The sequence below is a fragment of the Diceros bicornis genome, chromosome 4 (genome assembly GCF_020826845.1).
Source record: "Diceros bicornis minor isolate mBicDic1 chromosome 4, mDicBic1.mat.cur, whole genome shotgun sequence".
Classification (NCBI taxonomy): Eukaryota; Metazoa; Chordata; class Mammalia; order Perissodactyla; family Rhinocerotidae; genus Diceros; species Diceros bicornis.
Genome location: NC_080743.1, coordinates 28,771,284 through 28,787,223, shown reverse-complemented (window position 1 = coordinate 28,787,223; position 15,940 = coordinate 28,771,284). Strand labels below are relative to the sequence as shown.

Below are 15,940 nucleotides of genomic sequence, written 5' to 3'. Positions count from 1 at the left end.
TGACAAGATACAACATCCATTTATAATAAAAACTCTCAATAAAATGGGAATAGAAGGAAAGTACCTCAACATAATAAAGGCTATTTATGACAAACCCACAACCAACATCATACTCAACGGGGAAAGACTGAAAGCCATTCCTCTGAGAACAGGAACGAGGCAGGGCCGCCCACTCTCACCACTCCTATTCAACATAGTACTGGAGGTTTTGGCCAGAGCAATTAGGCAAGAAAAAGGAATCCAAATAGGCAACAAAGAAGTGAAACTCTCACCATTTGCAGATGACATGATTTTATATATAGAAAACCTTAAAGAATCCATTGGAAGACTATTAGAAATAATTAACAACTACAGCAAAGTCACAGGGTACAAAATCAATCTACAAAAATCAGTTGCATTTCTGTATGCTAATAACGAACTAACAGAAAGAGAGCTCAAAAAAGATAATGCCATTTACAATTGCATCAAAAAGAATAAAATATCTAGGAATAAATCTTACCAAGGAGGTGAAAGACCTATACAATGAAAACCACAAGACATTATTGAAAGAAATCGATGACATAAAGAAACGGAAAGACATCCCATGCGCATGGATTGGAAGAATAAACATAGTTAAAATGTCTATATTAACCTAAAGCAATCTACAGATTCAATGTAATCCCAATCAGAATCCCAATGACATTCTTCACGGAAATAGAACAAAGAATACTAAAATTCATATGGGGCAACAAAAGACCTCGAATAGCTAAAGCACTCCTGAGAAAAAAGAGCAAAGCTGGAGGCATCGCAATCCCTGACTTCAAAACATACTACAAAGCAATAGTAATCAAAACAGCGTGGTATTGGTACAAAAACAGACACACAGATCAAGGGAACAGAATTGAAAGCCCAGAAATAAAACCACACATATACGGACACCTAATTTTCGACGAAGGAGCTAAGAACATACAATGGAGAAAGGAAAGTCTCTTTAATAAGTGGTGTTGGGAAAATTGGACAGCCACATGCAAAAGAATGAAAGTGGACCATCTGCTGTCACCATTCACAAAAATTAACTCAAAATGGATCAAAGACCTGAAGGTGAGACCTGAAACTATAAAACTCATAGAAGAAAATATAGGCAACACACTATTTGACATTGGTCATAAAGGAATCTTTTCGGATGACATGCCTACCCAGACTAGGGAAGCTAAAGAAAAAATAAGCAAGTGGGACTTTACCAGATTAAAGAGCTTCTACAAGACAAATGAAACCAGAATCAAGATCAACAGACAACCCACCAGCTGGGAGAAAATATTTGCAAAACATATATCTGCCAAGGGGTTAATCTCCATAATATATAAAGAACTCACACAACTGAACAACAACAAAACAAACAACCCAATCAAAAAATAGGCAGAGGAAATGAACAGATACTTCTCCAAAGAAGATATACAGATGGCCAACAGGCACATGAAAAGATGTTCAACATCACTAATCATCAGGGAAATGCAAATCAAAACAACACTAAGATATCACCTCCCGCCCATTAGAATGGCTATAATCACCAAGACAAAAAACAACAAATGTTGGAGAGGATGTGGAGAAACAGGAACCCTCATACACAGCTGGTGGAAATGCAAACTGGTGCAGCCTCTATGGAAAACGGTATGGACATTCTTCAAAGAATTAAAAATAGAAATACCCTGTGATCCAGCCATCCCACTACTGGGAATCTATCCAACGAACCTGAAATCAACAATCCAGAGAGGCTTATGCACCCCTATGTTCACTGCAGCATTATTCACTATAGCCAAGAAGTGGAAGCAACCTAAGTGTCCCTCAACTGATGATTGGATCAAGAAGATGTGGTGTGTATATACAATGGAATACCACTCAGCCATAAAAAAAGACAAAATCGTCCCATTTGCAACAATATGGATGGGCCTGGAGGGTATTATGTTAAGTGAAATAAGCCAGAAAGAGAAAGACAAACACTGTATGATCTCACTCATTTGTGGAATATAAACCAACACATGGACAGAGAAAACTGTATTGTGGTTACCAGGGGCAATGGGGGTAGGGGGTGGGCACAAGGGGTGAAGGGAGACATATATATGGTGATGGACAAACAAAAATGTACAACCTAAAATTTTACAATGTTATAAACTATTAAAACATCAATTAAAAAAAAACCTATAAATCTTCAGATAGTATGAAGATAACCTACATGAACTTCAAAGCTCTCTAAAATCAAAATGTATGTTTTTCTGCTCTATATTTATTGATATTGGTTGATCTTCAAGTTGTGTTCTTGAAAGATAATAAGTGTAGAACAGTGTGTATGGTGTCTAATAAAAGTAAAAATATGTCTATACATGTATATTTGATTATATGTGTACAAAATACCGTGGAAAGATTACACTAAAAAACTGTTAACAGTGGTTATCTCCATGGAAGGAAACTGAGTAGTTGGTGACTATTAAAAGTAAACTGGTACTTTTCTGGTATCAGGAGTTATTCATTAGTTTCAGCAGAAGTCTCTGAATCAGAGCTTCTTAAAATTTTCAGCATCAGCACATGGCTTCCTAATTACAGATAATCTGGAGATGTCAAAAACCTGTTTTCACTCTCTGTTAAGCCCATCATCTTAAAAGTTCACATTTGTTTTCAGGTGGTATAAGAAAGAGGCAACTCCTCCCCTTCCCATTCTGTATCCCTGGAAAATGATCCCAACACAGTTCTGGAACTAGCCCTTAGGATTGGAGCATCTTTTATTCAGTTATATCTAGGACTCACAGCACATATTCCTGAGCTAATTAAACAGAAGCGATTCAGAGCTGTCCTCCCCCTTTAAGAGTGGTTTGGAGAACCTTTTTTTTTTTTCCCCTTCTATTCTGTGCCCCAAGCAAAAGCAGATTCCCACTGTAGCTGTGGGAGGCTCACTACCTTCTCAACTAAGTACTGAATCTCTTATGATAATGGATAGAAAATCATTTGCCCTCAAGATAACTAAATAAATGGCTTTGAAATTCTAGAGTAACTTTTTCACTGGTAGACCCATTCAATTATGTATTGATTTCTAAGGGTCTCTCAAAAGGTACATTTTGTAAGTTGTATTTATGGTAAATAACTTCTATTAAGCATTGTTTAGAAATATTTGGTATAGTTTACTGTGAATTATTTTTCTGAAATAGTTTCAGGACAGCTTTGTTCAGAATTTAGCCAATTAAAGGATATGCCCTTATGCTGTCCTATATTTTCAAGTATTTGAGTACATGCTGTGAAAATTGTCTCTTTTTTTTTTTTTTGCTTTGTTGTATTATCACAAAACAGAAAGAAGAAGGAAAGCTTCAAGGACAACTTAACAAGTCTGATTCTAACCAGTATATTAGGGAACTGAAAGATCAGATAGCAGAGCTGAATCATGAGGTAAGTGATAAATTTTGATCTTCACATATTTCTTTCTTCCTTCCTCTGTATTGTAACAACACTTCATTACTGGGTATGACTGACTCTTTCATGATAAATGTTTTCTGTGAATCCTTGATTATAATTAATAATAGTGTTTTGGAAGATTGTCTTCTTTTTAACAAGATTTTTTTTGTTCCAATATTGAGGATTAATTTTCCTTAAATCTCTTTAATCATGATCTAAAATGATCAATTAATATTTGCATGACAAGTATTCTGTTTTTTTATTGTGAGCTGAAAACCTTTGATAGTTTGTCTAGGTGTCAAATTACTTCAGTTAAACTAAAATTTTCTTTATACTTCTGTAGAATAGATTTGTGGTATTTACCGTTGTGGATAGAGGGAAGTCTTTTTGCTCTTGTCTTCTTTTTCCCTTCATGGTGGTAGTATTACTGAGATTGCAAAAAAGGATACTTGCCTAACATCAGTTAACAGATTTCTTAGTATCTGAACGCTTTTTAAACTGGCACTACCTTGAATCTGTGAGATTCAACTCGTGAAATTTTTGGACAGTTTTACTAGGTACTATACTAAGTTATTTAAATTATTTAAACTAATGATAATTTGGATAAGAGAGATACTTTTTGTTAATGTGGCTGTAGGTCAATTTCCTTCTCCTTTATTGTTTTCTAGTGATAAATATCTAGCTAAACATAAATGGAAAAGCATGTTTCTTAGCTTGAATTATTTGTACAGTAATGTTTATTCACAGTGATGAGATTTCAACAGGTAACAAACCTCATTTGTTAAGAAATAAACTTAGTTTGGCCACTAAATTAATTTAAACCTCAAAGGAAAACTTTGGACATTACCCTTTCCTGGTATTACACCCTTCGGTTAAAGACTAAGTGTTTTGGGTAATACCTCCTGGATAGTCAATCTAAGTAAATTCTGAATGAAGAAACAAAACAGTAACCAAAATGATAAATCTTAGATGTGGTTTAATTTAATTTGTCCTGAAATTTTGGGGATCATTCCTGTATATACTGATTTTCAGCCAATATCACATTTGAGGGATTCAGGATCATGTACAATGTTTACGTATGTGTGTGCATTTTTTGTAATCTGTTCTGCTCTAGTAGCCATGTATGAAAGAACAAGTTACAGATAAGCACTTCCTAGAAATCTTTATTCTTTTGAGAACCCTGGGAATAAGTCGTTGTGTTCAAAAGTTTTTCTTAAAGGAAATTTTGACCAAAATAAAGCAATCTCCCATTTAAGGAAGATAAGGAAACTTTGATGTTGCTGAATTAAGAAAATTGTATATGGACTGACTTTATTTCTAAGACTAGTCTAAAAATCAGTTAACAAACATTAATTCTGCCTGTAATGTACCTTAACTCAAAATAATGATATTCTCATCAGGACTGGCAGAAAATAGTTCACATGAGGTTTAACTTTAATGTCAGTTTTTATATTTGGCCCGTGAAAGGAATCGTTTTATCTTTTACAAACATGAAAACAAAATTAATAGGGTAGAATTTTCTGCTATTAAAATAAAGAGCTAGAATGTGCAAATGAAAACTAGAACAGTTGGTGATGAGGCGCTAATTGTGTGATTCAGAGTAGACCAGAGTTCTGGGTTTAAGAGAGTGAGTACAGTACAGCTGGGGACCACACAGGAACACAGAGGTGAGAGTGAGTACGGAATTGGGAGTTTAGAGGAGATTAAGAATTAATGTGACCAAGTTGTGGGAAATAAGGGTAGATTGACTAGAAGCAGCTTATGGTGACTATTCAAAGCGAAGAAGAGATTAAATTTACTAGATGATGTGAAACTCTATAACCATGCTGCTCTTCTTTACCCAATATGCCATTTTAAAATGTTCTGTAATCTTAACAGTAGGTGTAAAGATGAGAAACTGAAAAATCTGTTACTGGCATTTCTAATCAAATGCTGGAAGTACTTGCAAGGGATGACCCTGAGAGGCAGGTGACTTCTTCAGTTGGAGATTTCCTTTTCATTATGTTTTCTGAGCAGATTTTAATACCTTCACCTGTTTCAAAGTTTTATGACTAAAGAAAGAATAAGTGAAAACAATTAAAAATTTAAACCAAGATAATAGTTGTAGTAGACTTACTATGAAAATTACCATTTATTGGAGCAGCTTTTTTTTTTTTTTTAAACTTTTATTTATTTATTTTTGCCCCCAAAGCCCCAGTAGATAGTTGTATGTCATAGCTGCACATCCTTCTAGTTGCTGTATGTGGGATTCGGCCTCAGCATGGCCGGAGAAGCGGTGCGTCGGTGCGCGCCTGGGATCCGAACCCAGGCTGCCAGCAGCGGAGTGAGCGCACTTAACCGCTAAGCCACGGGGCCGGCCCATTGGAGCAGCTTCTTAAGATAGTTAAATAACGTGTCACCCTTTTATTCTAGGGATTTTTCGTTCTTGTGATAAAGCACTTCACAGTGGAAAAAAAACATAACTGAAGTCAGTCTAATCTCTCCAATTTAACTTTTGCCTGGATGCTAGAATTTGCCAGAATCTTTGGCTTTCAGCATAAACATTAACTTTCAAATATTAATGTTGTATTTGTTCATGTGACTGTTAATAGTCACTTCGTTAGCTGCTTTTTTACTTCTGTAAATGTTGAAGGAAATGTTGAGACAGACTTTGCGATTCATCTTCCTGAAGATACAGCAATGTTGTACATGTTATAACAACTGTGACCACTTAGCATAGTTGGCTATAGGAAGTAGTAGAAGATTAAGCAGGTTATTTTTTATGAATGGCTGAATATACTGTTGATTTATAAAATAATAGTTATTATTTATTGAGTATCCTCTGTTGGCCAAGCATTGTGTCAGACACTTCATATTTATTATTACCAACCTTCGTAATAATCCCACACGATGGTGGTATTCTCAGTTGAATGGATCCGGAAACAGACTCACAGTGATTAAGTAATTTGCCCAGAGTTACAAAGTAGTAAATGATTGTGCCAGGATTGAATCCAGTTTGGTCTATTCTTTCTGTGCTACTTACAGAGACTTTAGATTAGAAAACATGTCGTCAATATTTAAAATCTGAAGAATGGCAATTAATGACAATATTTTAACGATGTTGTTCCTCCCCGACACGTGAATTTGCGTGCATCCAGTAAGTGAGCTCTGCAGTTGACCTGGCCTCAAGAGCTCCCTGTCTCTCCCTATTAGCATTGCAAATTTATCTTCATTGCAGATTTATCTTCACTTCCTGTAGCAGCTTACTGTCATCATCCAAGTGCCTGCTCTGACTCCCAAGCCCTGCAGTTCCTGCCCTCACCACCTAAGTAATTTTGCTCCTGGTTTGATCTACCTCCCTTAGAAATTTTTTAATTTGGAGCCTCTTTACACCCTGCTAAGTAAGACCTTCATAGAAGCCACCGTGGAAACCCTTGCTGCCTCAGACCTGGCAAGGGCTGTGGTTAAATCCTCCCCTATCTCTACATCCTGTTCTCATGGCTTACACAGAAAAGAACCAGGGTCTCAATTCAAGTGCTTTCCTTATCCCTTCTTCCCCTCCACCTACCCTCCCACCCATCTGTCATCACAGCACCTACTATATACTGGACACTGGGTTTAGAACTGAAGATAAAGAAGACTGCAGCACAATCCATAGCCTCAGGGGGCTCACAGTCTAACAATGGAGATAGACCTACAAATAAACAAATTGCAACACATAATGAAAAGTATAGCATTATAGTAGTTGCCATTCATTTAACAGTTGCTCTGTGCCGGGCACTGTACCGTTATACTTCCATTATCTCTTTTAATCTTCACATCAGGGCTATGAAGTAGGTAGCATCATTATTATTCATGTTTTACATGTAATAAAACTGAGGTTCTGAGGTATTAAATAACTCACCATGGTCGTACGCTAGTCAGTGATAGAGGGAGGATGTTAGTCCAGACCATACGACTTGTAGCCCATCCACGCACTTCACGGCCATATGCTATATAGCCTCCTTTGAGACATAACAGGGATAAGATGGTAACAGCATCTAGATTGGGTTTTGAAAAATGAAAAGAAATTTGTCAGACAGATTGGGCATCAGGAACATTTAAGTCAGAGACATAAAACAAAAATTGTAGGTTCCGGGAATGAATAAGCCATCTACTTTTGCAACATAGGTCTGTCTTCTTACAGCCGCTGACCAGTAAAGGCAGAATATTTTCTAAATGCCAAGAAAGGGAGATAGAAGAAGGTAGAAAGTTATTCTCATTTAGAAGTCAAAGGAGGGGCCGGCCTGGTGGCACAGTGGTTAGGTGCGTGCGCTCCACTGTGGCAGCCCAGGGTTCGCACGTTCAGATCCCAGGCGCCCATCTGACGCACCGCTTATCAAGCCAGGCTGTGGCGGCGTCCCATATAAAGTAGAGGAAGATGGGCACAGATGTTAGCCCAGGGCCAGTCTTCCTCAGCAAAAAGAGGAGGATTGGCATTGGATGTTAGCTCAGGGCTGATCTTCTGCACACACACACAAAAAAAGTCAAGGGAAATGTACTTAGGACTCATTTAGGTATAGACATACTGAGAAGTTATAATCCTGTGGTTCAGCCAAATTACCAGTTGACTAGCCTTCTCTGGGTCCTTTGGAGCCTTGCTACCATTTACATTATTGTTTCATGGGAAAATACATACTAAATAGCTGATTTGAAAGTGTTTTTGGAATACAGATTATGTTTTCACTTGTTCTTGATGGTGGTGTGTTCTGGTGGATGTTCTAGGAATAGGTAAATTCATTCCAGACTAAAGATAGTTCACTTATACTAAAAATTAAATATTTCCCCATTAAAGAGCTTTGCTGAATTTTTCTAATGTCTTAATAAAATTGTTTTAATGTGCTTTATGTCCTTAAAATCTCACAAAAATAATTCTAGTTCCATTTGCTTAGTAAATTTTCTATGTAGAGCAAATTTTCCCTTTTTTTATTATGTTTTCTATGTGGCAGTAGCTAAATCAGGTAAATCCTTTGGATAATTATTGTAATCTTCACAATTATCCTGTGAAATTTATTATTATTCCCATTTTATAGGCTCAGAAGGGCTAAAGAACTTATCCAAAGTCACATAACCAGTAAGTGGCAGAAGCTGGAATTCAGGATCAGGACCTTCAGTCAGACTGCAATGCATTAAACTAAAATGAAATAAAATCAAAACAAACTATATATTTTTAAAAAGAAAGAAAAAAAAAAGCCTTTAAAGCATTTCTATTCATTAATATTCTGCCTTGTTCCAGATATAATGAAGCAAGTTTGTAAATGATACAAGGTAGCAAACTACAATTTTGTGAGAAAAAGGAAAGAAGACTGTAGGAATATAGTATGGAGTCATGATTAAGACCAATACAAAAATGCATACCACAGAAGTTTCTATGTATTCCTCATAAATGGGCCTCAAAGTTGACTCTAAGACTTTCAGCACTCAACACAAAATGGGAAACCTGGTCACTTGAAACATTTCAGAATGTCTATTTGATAAAAACAGACCAGTTGGTTAGAAGAGCCACAACTATTCCTGATACTAAGACCAAACAATAATTTCCTCGTTGCTTTTTCATAAAGGAGACCTTCTAGTATTAGTTCACCAGCTATTATTCTTAACATTCTATAATAGAATGGGTTCACAATCATAAGAATTGAACAATGTAAAGAAGAGAAACTCTTGGGGCCGGCTGGGTGGTCAAGTGGTTAAGTGCGTGCACTCTGCTGCGGCGGCCCGGGGTTCGCCAGTTCAGATCCCGGGCACGCACCATCGCACCGTTTGTCGAGCCATGCTGTGGCGGCATCCCATATAAAGTGGAGGAAGATGGGCATGGATGTTAGCCGAGGGCCAGTCTTCCTCAGCAAAAAGAGGAGGATTGGCAGATGTTAGCTCAGGGCCGATCTTTCTCACCAAAAAAAAAAAAAAGAAGAACAGAAACTCTTTAAAAACTTTTGTATAGAAATATAACATATAGAAAAGTACCCAGGTAGCAAGTTTACAGCTCAATAAATTATCACAAAGTGATCACACCCATGTAACTACCACCCGGGTCCAAGAAATAGACCCCAGAGCCTGATTCATACCCTCTCCCAGCCACTACTCACTCCTTCCTCCTCAAAGAGAACCATGATCTTGACTTCTAATACAATGTTTAAGTTTTTGAATTTTATATAAATGGCTTATTATAGTATATATTCTTCTGTCTTGCTTTTCGTGCTCAAAATTGTAACATTTAACTATGTTATTTTTAAATGTAGCTGTAGGTTATTCATTCCCAATGCTATATAATTTTCCTTTGTATAAATATATGACAATTAATTTATCTATGCTCTTGGTGAACATTTGAATTATTTCCAGTTTGGTCTATTAAGAACATTGCTGCAAGTGGTTATGCCAGTTTACACTCCCGTGAGCAGTGAAGACAGTTGTTGTTCTCATCCTCATCAACATGTGGGATTGTCAGTCTTTAGTTTTCGTCATTCTTTGGCTGTGAAGAGGTTTCTCATCGTGGTTTTAATGTGTATTTCCCTAATTACTAATAAGATTGAGAACCTTCCCTCCAGCATCTAGAACAGTGTTGGCTTATAGTAGGTACTCCATGAAAATGTTTCTAATGAATAAATTATTGCAAAAGGCTGTGCTGATAAAGTAACATGTAAGCTGTGATAGGAATGCTAAGAAGCTTCCTGATGTGTGAAAATTAGCGGAAAGAACATTCCGGGCAGGAGAAACAACTGGCAGAAAGACCTTAGAAGAAAATGAAGGGACTTTTTGAGGAACCATACTAATGTGGCTAGAGTGTACTAGAGGACGGGGTAAAAATGATATAAGATTAGAGAAGTAGATGGGGTCAAATCCAATACAGTGCTTTGTGAGCCAGGATAAATAGTTTGGGTTTTTTCTTGGTTTAGTGGAAAATTAAGCAAAGAGTGATGTGATCTGATTTGCCCTGCCTGCTGTATGGTAAATTGATTGTAGGCGAGCAAGAAAGGAAACAGGGAAATGGAGGCTATTAAAATAGTCCAGGTAAGAGCAAAGGTGGCTTAGAAGGATGGGAGAAATAGAAATGTTAGCAACGTGGATGTATTAGAGATATGTTTTAGAGGTAGAGAACTTGCTGATGGATTGTATGAGGAATATAAGGGAAAACAGTCAGTGACTCCAGAGATTTTTGGCTTGACAATTGAGTGAATGGTTGGCACCATTTACTGAGGTTGGGGCAGGGTAGTAGTAGATCAAGAGCTCTGTTTTGTTTATGTTAAGGTTGAGATTCCTGTTAAACATTAAAATGAAAATTATCAGGTAACAATGGATATGTGAGTATGAGGTTCTAAGAAGAGGTCAGGGCTAAAAATAGTTTCAGTAGTCACTGGCATATAAATGGCATTCACAGATAAAGAGAAGGGTGTCCAGGAGCAAGTTTGGGGCACTCCTGACCTTTAAGGTCAAGAGAGCCTGCAAAGGAGACCAAAACCACCGGTAGGATAGGAGGAAAACTGGCGAGTGTGGAGACACAGGAGCCTCCAGAAAGGAGGCTTTCAAGAAGGGGGCATTTCAACATAGTTATTTTAATTAGATTTTAAACTTTCCTGATCCTTCTGAAGAATGCATTTATTAAGAAAGATTTCTTCAGCATTTTTTACCATTTATCAGAGAATGATGGATAATTTATGAAAGAACTTGAGAAGAGGAATGGTCTGTCACTGAACAATTACTAAGACCCCCTTCCTAAAGAAATTAGAGAAATGTAAGCTATTTCAGGACAAGGCTGGCAAAAAAAAAAAAAAAAAGAGCTATTATGATGCTATAAGCAACAGACAACCCAGGTAGGTGAAACCAGCTTTCTTTCTAAGGGTAGCCATTGTGCTGGTTTCCAGTACCCAGAAGGTCTTCTGTTACCCTGTCTCCTTTGTTGGGGAGGAGTTTTTTAAGTCATCATATGTCATAAGAATCTTCTTTTATTTCTACCAGCCAAGTACAAAATTAGGAGTTTGAATAAATATAAGGAAATCTAAACAAAGCCCTCACTGAAGTTTGGCTTAGGAAAAGTTTATATGTGAGTACTCCTTAAGTTTTTAAATTCCGTTAACTTTGTTTATGTATACATGAGCTAGGGATTTAATTAAATATCTACCAAAAAGTATTTTTAATGTTCCAAACATTCTTAATATGCTTAATATGTATGCTCATTTTGTTATTAAACTAGAATTTTTGAAATAAGGAACTTTAAGAATCAGATGACAGACTACCCTTTTGTACTGTTCATATCTTTTTTTTCCCTTGCATTTATATTCTTCAGTTTAAAAGTAGTTAATGAAATCATTTGAACTTGAATTTTTTTTAAAAGAAGCTTTTTAAAGACTCATTCAACATTGCTCTTCATCTAGGCATTAAATCAGAATATTAAAGGTAAAAAAGAACTTAGTCATTTGGCTCTGTAGTTATTGGCAGCTTTTTTTCCTCTTTATTTCTAACTGAATGATACTGTTTTTGTTTTTTTAACTGGCGGCTTATTTTATACTGACTGTTTCTACCAGTCTTTATTTCCTTTTAAATCTTGAAAAGCTCCAAGTATATTATCTAATTTACAGAGTGGTAACCTAAAATAGAATTGACATCTTACAAACTGCATTGATAGCAACAGTTTACTTCTAGGGGCAGAAATGAAAATCAAACATAGGGCCGGCCTCGTGGCTTAGTGGTTAAGTACGCTTGCTCCGCTGCTGGCGGCCCGGGTTCGGATCCCGGGCGCGCACCAACGCACTGGTTCTCCGGCCATGCTGAGGCCGCGTCCCACGTACAGCAACTAGAAGGATGTGCAGCTACGACATACAACTATCTACTCGGGCTTTGGGGGAAAAAAATAAATAAAAAATAAAATTATAAAAGAAAAAATCAAACATAGTGTTTTCTATTTTTATTGATGGCTGCTGATAATTGAATTTTAATTTTGGAATTACTATTTAAGAAAAATTTCAATATATGGAGTTATAAACTTTCATGTATGTTTTACAGTAAAAAGTGCTAGGTTTCCCAGTGTGGCAGCTTCTTAATAAAAGAAGTTATTCCCTTAAATTTGTTCTTTCTCTAGTTAGAGCAATGTCAAGTACCATGCAGGAGCTCACACAAGCCTCATTGCAGGTGTTTTCTTTGCTGCCCAAAAGGTCCCAGTGTAGATAATGAGAGATCATATTTGTGCTCCTATGAAAATTACTTTAAGGCTCTTAAATGTTTAACACTGTTCTTAATCTTACAACCTCCATCTATGGATAAAAAATTCATTCTTAATGACTTCTTTAAATGAGCGTTATTACTTCTATTACTCGTACATGTTCCATTTTATCTTGGATAAGCACTTTATCCTTTGAAATCATAAGATTAAAGAAATTATTGTGCAATGTATAATATTTTGTATCTGGAATAATATCACTATGTAAAAGACTTAAAGCTGAGATTTCAGATTCATATTTTTTTTAAGCCAGATATGTTCTTAAAGTTTATCTAGTTTTTCATTTGATAAATGAGGAAGCTGAGGGCCCAAGAATTAAGGGACTTACCCAAAGTTACACAGCTAGTTAGTGACAGACGGAACTACTGCCCAGGCATTCTGGCTTCTGATCTACTCCATCCCACTGCCCTACCACAATCCTGCTGACCCATTTAACTGTCACATGTTAGATAGAGTATGAGTTCCGTAAGTGTTTAATTGAATGAAAGTTAATTCTCTCAGATGAGAACCCAATGTCTAGTTAGTAGAAATCTGCTCTCACCTGGTATTCTTTACTGTCCTTTCAGCATCAGGTTCTGGACTCCTGTTCCATCTGAGACTGGGGAATTGGTCTGACTTGACCCTTCAGATTCTGCTTCAGTTTCTAGTGCGTGCTACTAAAATCTTAACTTTTAAATATTAGATGATTTTCTGAAAACAGAGGCAACTGAGATTTTCTAGCCAAATTTGACATTCCCAGAAACATAGAACTAGATAAAAATTATCAATCCAATTTCACGTATACCTGTTATTTAAGAAATACAAGCTTACCCAAAGACATAAATTAGCTCAGCTATTCAATACATTCTGCTGCAAGAGTTTGTTATTTAACTGGTGACCAAACTTCCAGCAATTGTTTCTAGATTAACTTTTTTTAATCTCCAGGGCTATATATCTTTCCATTCATTCTTTGCTCCTGAAAAGAATATATAATATACCACATTCAGAAAAAAACTATAATAATCCCACACAGAATACCTTACTTTTATTCAAGACTTTGAGACCACTTTCCAATTTTGTTATATTCATAAAAAGAGGTATTTTACCCAATTTTATATATTTATGTATCCTGTTCAATTTTTAAATTCATTGATGAAAATATGTGTTTCTAATGATGGTAATTTCGTTAAGGAACTGGAGTTGAATCATGAGAGCATGACAAAAATGATAGGTCTGGTAGGAGAGGGTAAGAGGAGATAATGAAATCACCTAGAAAATAAAAATTTAAAATAAAAAGGCAAGGAAAGGAATTAGACAATCTGAAAGTAGGGATTTGAATCTGGTACTCAGAATTAAAAGACCAGATAAATATCCTCAAGAGATACTATCACGCTGGCCAAGGAACAGAACCAGGTAGAATTATAAAAGTCAGACTCGGATATTAAACTGAGTCAGATGGGATTTTTTTCTGATTTTGTGCCAGACACTATGGGAAGTACAGTGTAGTCTTACTCTCAAGGGATTTACAATCTGATGGGGAAAAGTAGAACAGTTAATTTGATAAAGAATACATGGTTGGTACTGATAATGAGTACTTAATGGTTTAGAAATGGGAGATAACACAGCACTTAATTTCGTTTATTTTAATTAATGGTTTTTATACTCTTCTTGATGCTCAGGGGCAAGCTAAACTGTGAATTCCTTGATGGCAAAGATTGTGTCTTATTCATCCTTATACTTGTTAGAATCTCTCAGAAGTCCTAACGCACTACTATGCGCTCACAGATTCAGTCAGTTCTCTTGGTGTTCAAACTGTCCTGAATTTGACCAGTGGCAACTCTTTTAAGCTGGCTCCAGTAGTGTTTGAGCACTTCTGTGTTTTCCGGCACTAGGTGGCAAGTTTCTAATAGTACTTTTTACATCAAATGAGTATAGCTAGATTTTTCAAATATATGAGAGTGAAACAATGTTTATTAGTACTAATCTGTAAATTGCTTAATAAGTGGTCCCAACAATTAGTCTATGACAGTTAGATTGGAAGCATAAGTCATAAGAAACCACTTCAAGGGAAATTGGATGTCAAATACTACTTGGGTTATAAGAAATAAAGACAGATGATGATAAGCATTTTTTAAAGGAAATGGAGCTAACTATAAAGCCTATGGTGACAGGTTCTATAGTTACTTATGGGAGTTCTTAAGTGGATTTAATTCAATAAGAATGGAAGAGATTTTTCTTTGTTTCAATATTCCCATGAGGAGACCATCTAATAGCATACTCTTAGATCTTAGATATGAGGAAAATAAGATATAAATGCCTAAAACCACTTCAGTAATTTGTATGATACCGATAAGATTTTAGCATGATTACAGTATTAAATATATTTGTCAACATTTAGAGTGATACTGATAGTATGTGCTTGAAGATTTCATTCAACTTGATATGGGCAAACAAAATAAGCTACAGTTTTAAAATCCAGTGAACTTACTCATGTATTCAGAATTTCTTTCATTTATTCAAAAGCTGATTATCCCTACTCTTCATCTAACTCTTACTTTCTCCTTTCATTATCATGCCAGTACTTCTAAACACATCCATAAAATGGAGAATAGGGGAAAAAATCGGTATCATTGCAAGTTATCAGACTCTTAATAGTAGTTCTGGATTTTTCTGTGTGTGTGTGAGGAAGATCAGCCCTGAGCTAACATCCATGCCAATCCTCCCCTTTTTCCTGAGGAAGACTGGCCCTGAGCTAACATCCGTGCCCATCTTCCTCCACTTTATATGGGACCCCACCACAGCATGACCTGACAAGCGGTGCATCAGTGCATGCCCGGGATCCGAACCCGGGCCGCCAGCAGCAGAGTGTGCGCACTTAACCGCTACGCCACAGGGCCGGCCCTCTGGATTTTTAATTCGATAAATTTAGTTTTGTTTCTTTAGTTTTGTTTTTGTGTCTTTGTTCTCCATCTTGCTACAGGTAATTGAGAAACCAAACTATCATCTTTACAACAGTGGACTTAGAGTCAAGAGACCTGGATTCTAGGCCTAGTTCTGCCATTGATGAACTGTGTGACCTTAGGATACCAGTGTACTGCATATATTCATTCAATCAGTATCAAACCAACATCTGAACATCTTTTAGCTCCCAGGCATGCCTCAGGCCTTGCCTCAGTTTCTACATCCTGAAACAGTTATGCTAAATGATCTTTAAAGTCCTTTTCAGCCCAGTCCTGTGCTAGGTGTATAAAAGTCATAGTCCCAATTGTTAAGGAATTCAGACTGGTAGAGAGAGGCTGTCAGTATGGGCAGTGC

At 36.5% G+C, this 15,940-nt stretch overlaps 1 protein-coding gene across 9 annotated transcripts in view; it reads left to right on the top strand.

Moving 5' to 3' along the window:
- Positions 1 to 15,940, top strand: part of EVI5 (ecotropic viral integration site 5) — a 233,937-nt gene that overhangs the window by 180,162 nt on the left and 37,835 nt on the right. For all 9 annotated transcript variants that reach the window (XM_058538530.1, XM_058538529.1, XM_058538527.1 and 6 more), the window contains one exon: positions 3,316 to 3,411. In XM_058538530.1, the coding sequence (XP_058394513.1) occupies positions 3,316 to 3,411 (96 nt within the window). The remainder of the gene's footprint in view (positions 1 to 3,315; positions 3,412 to 15,940) is intronic.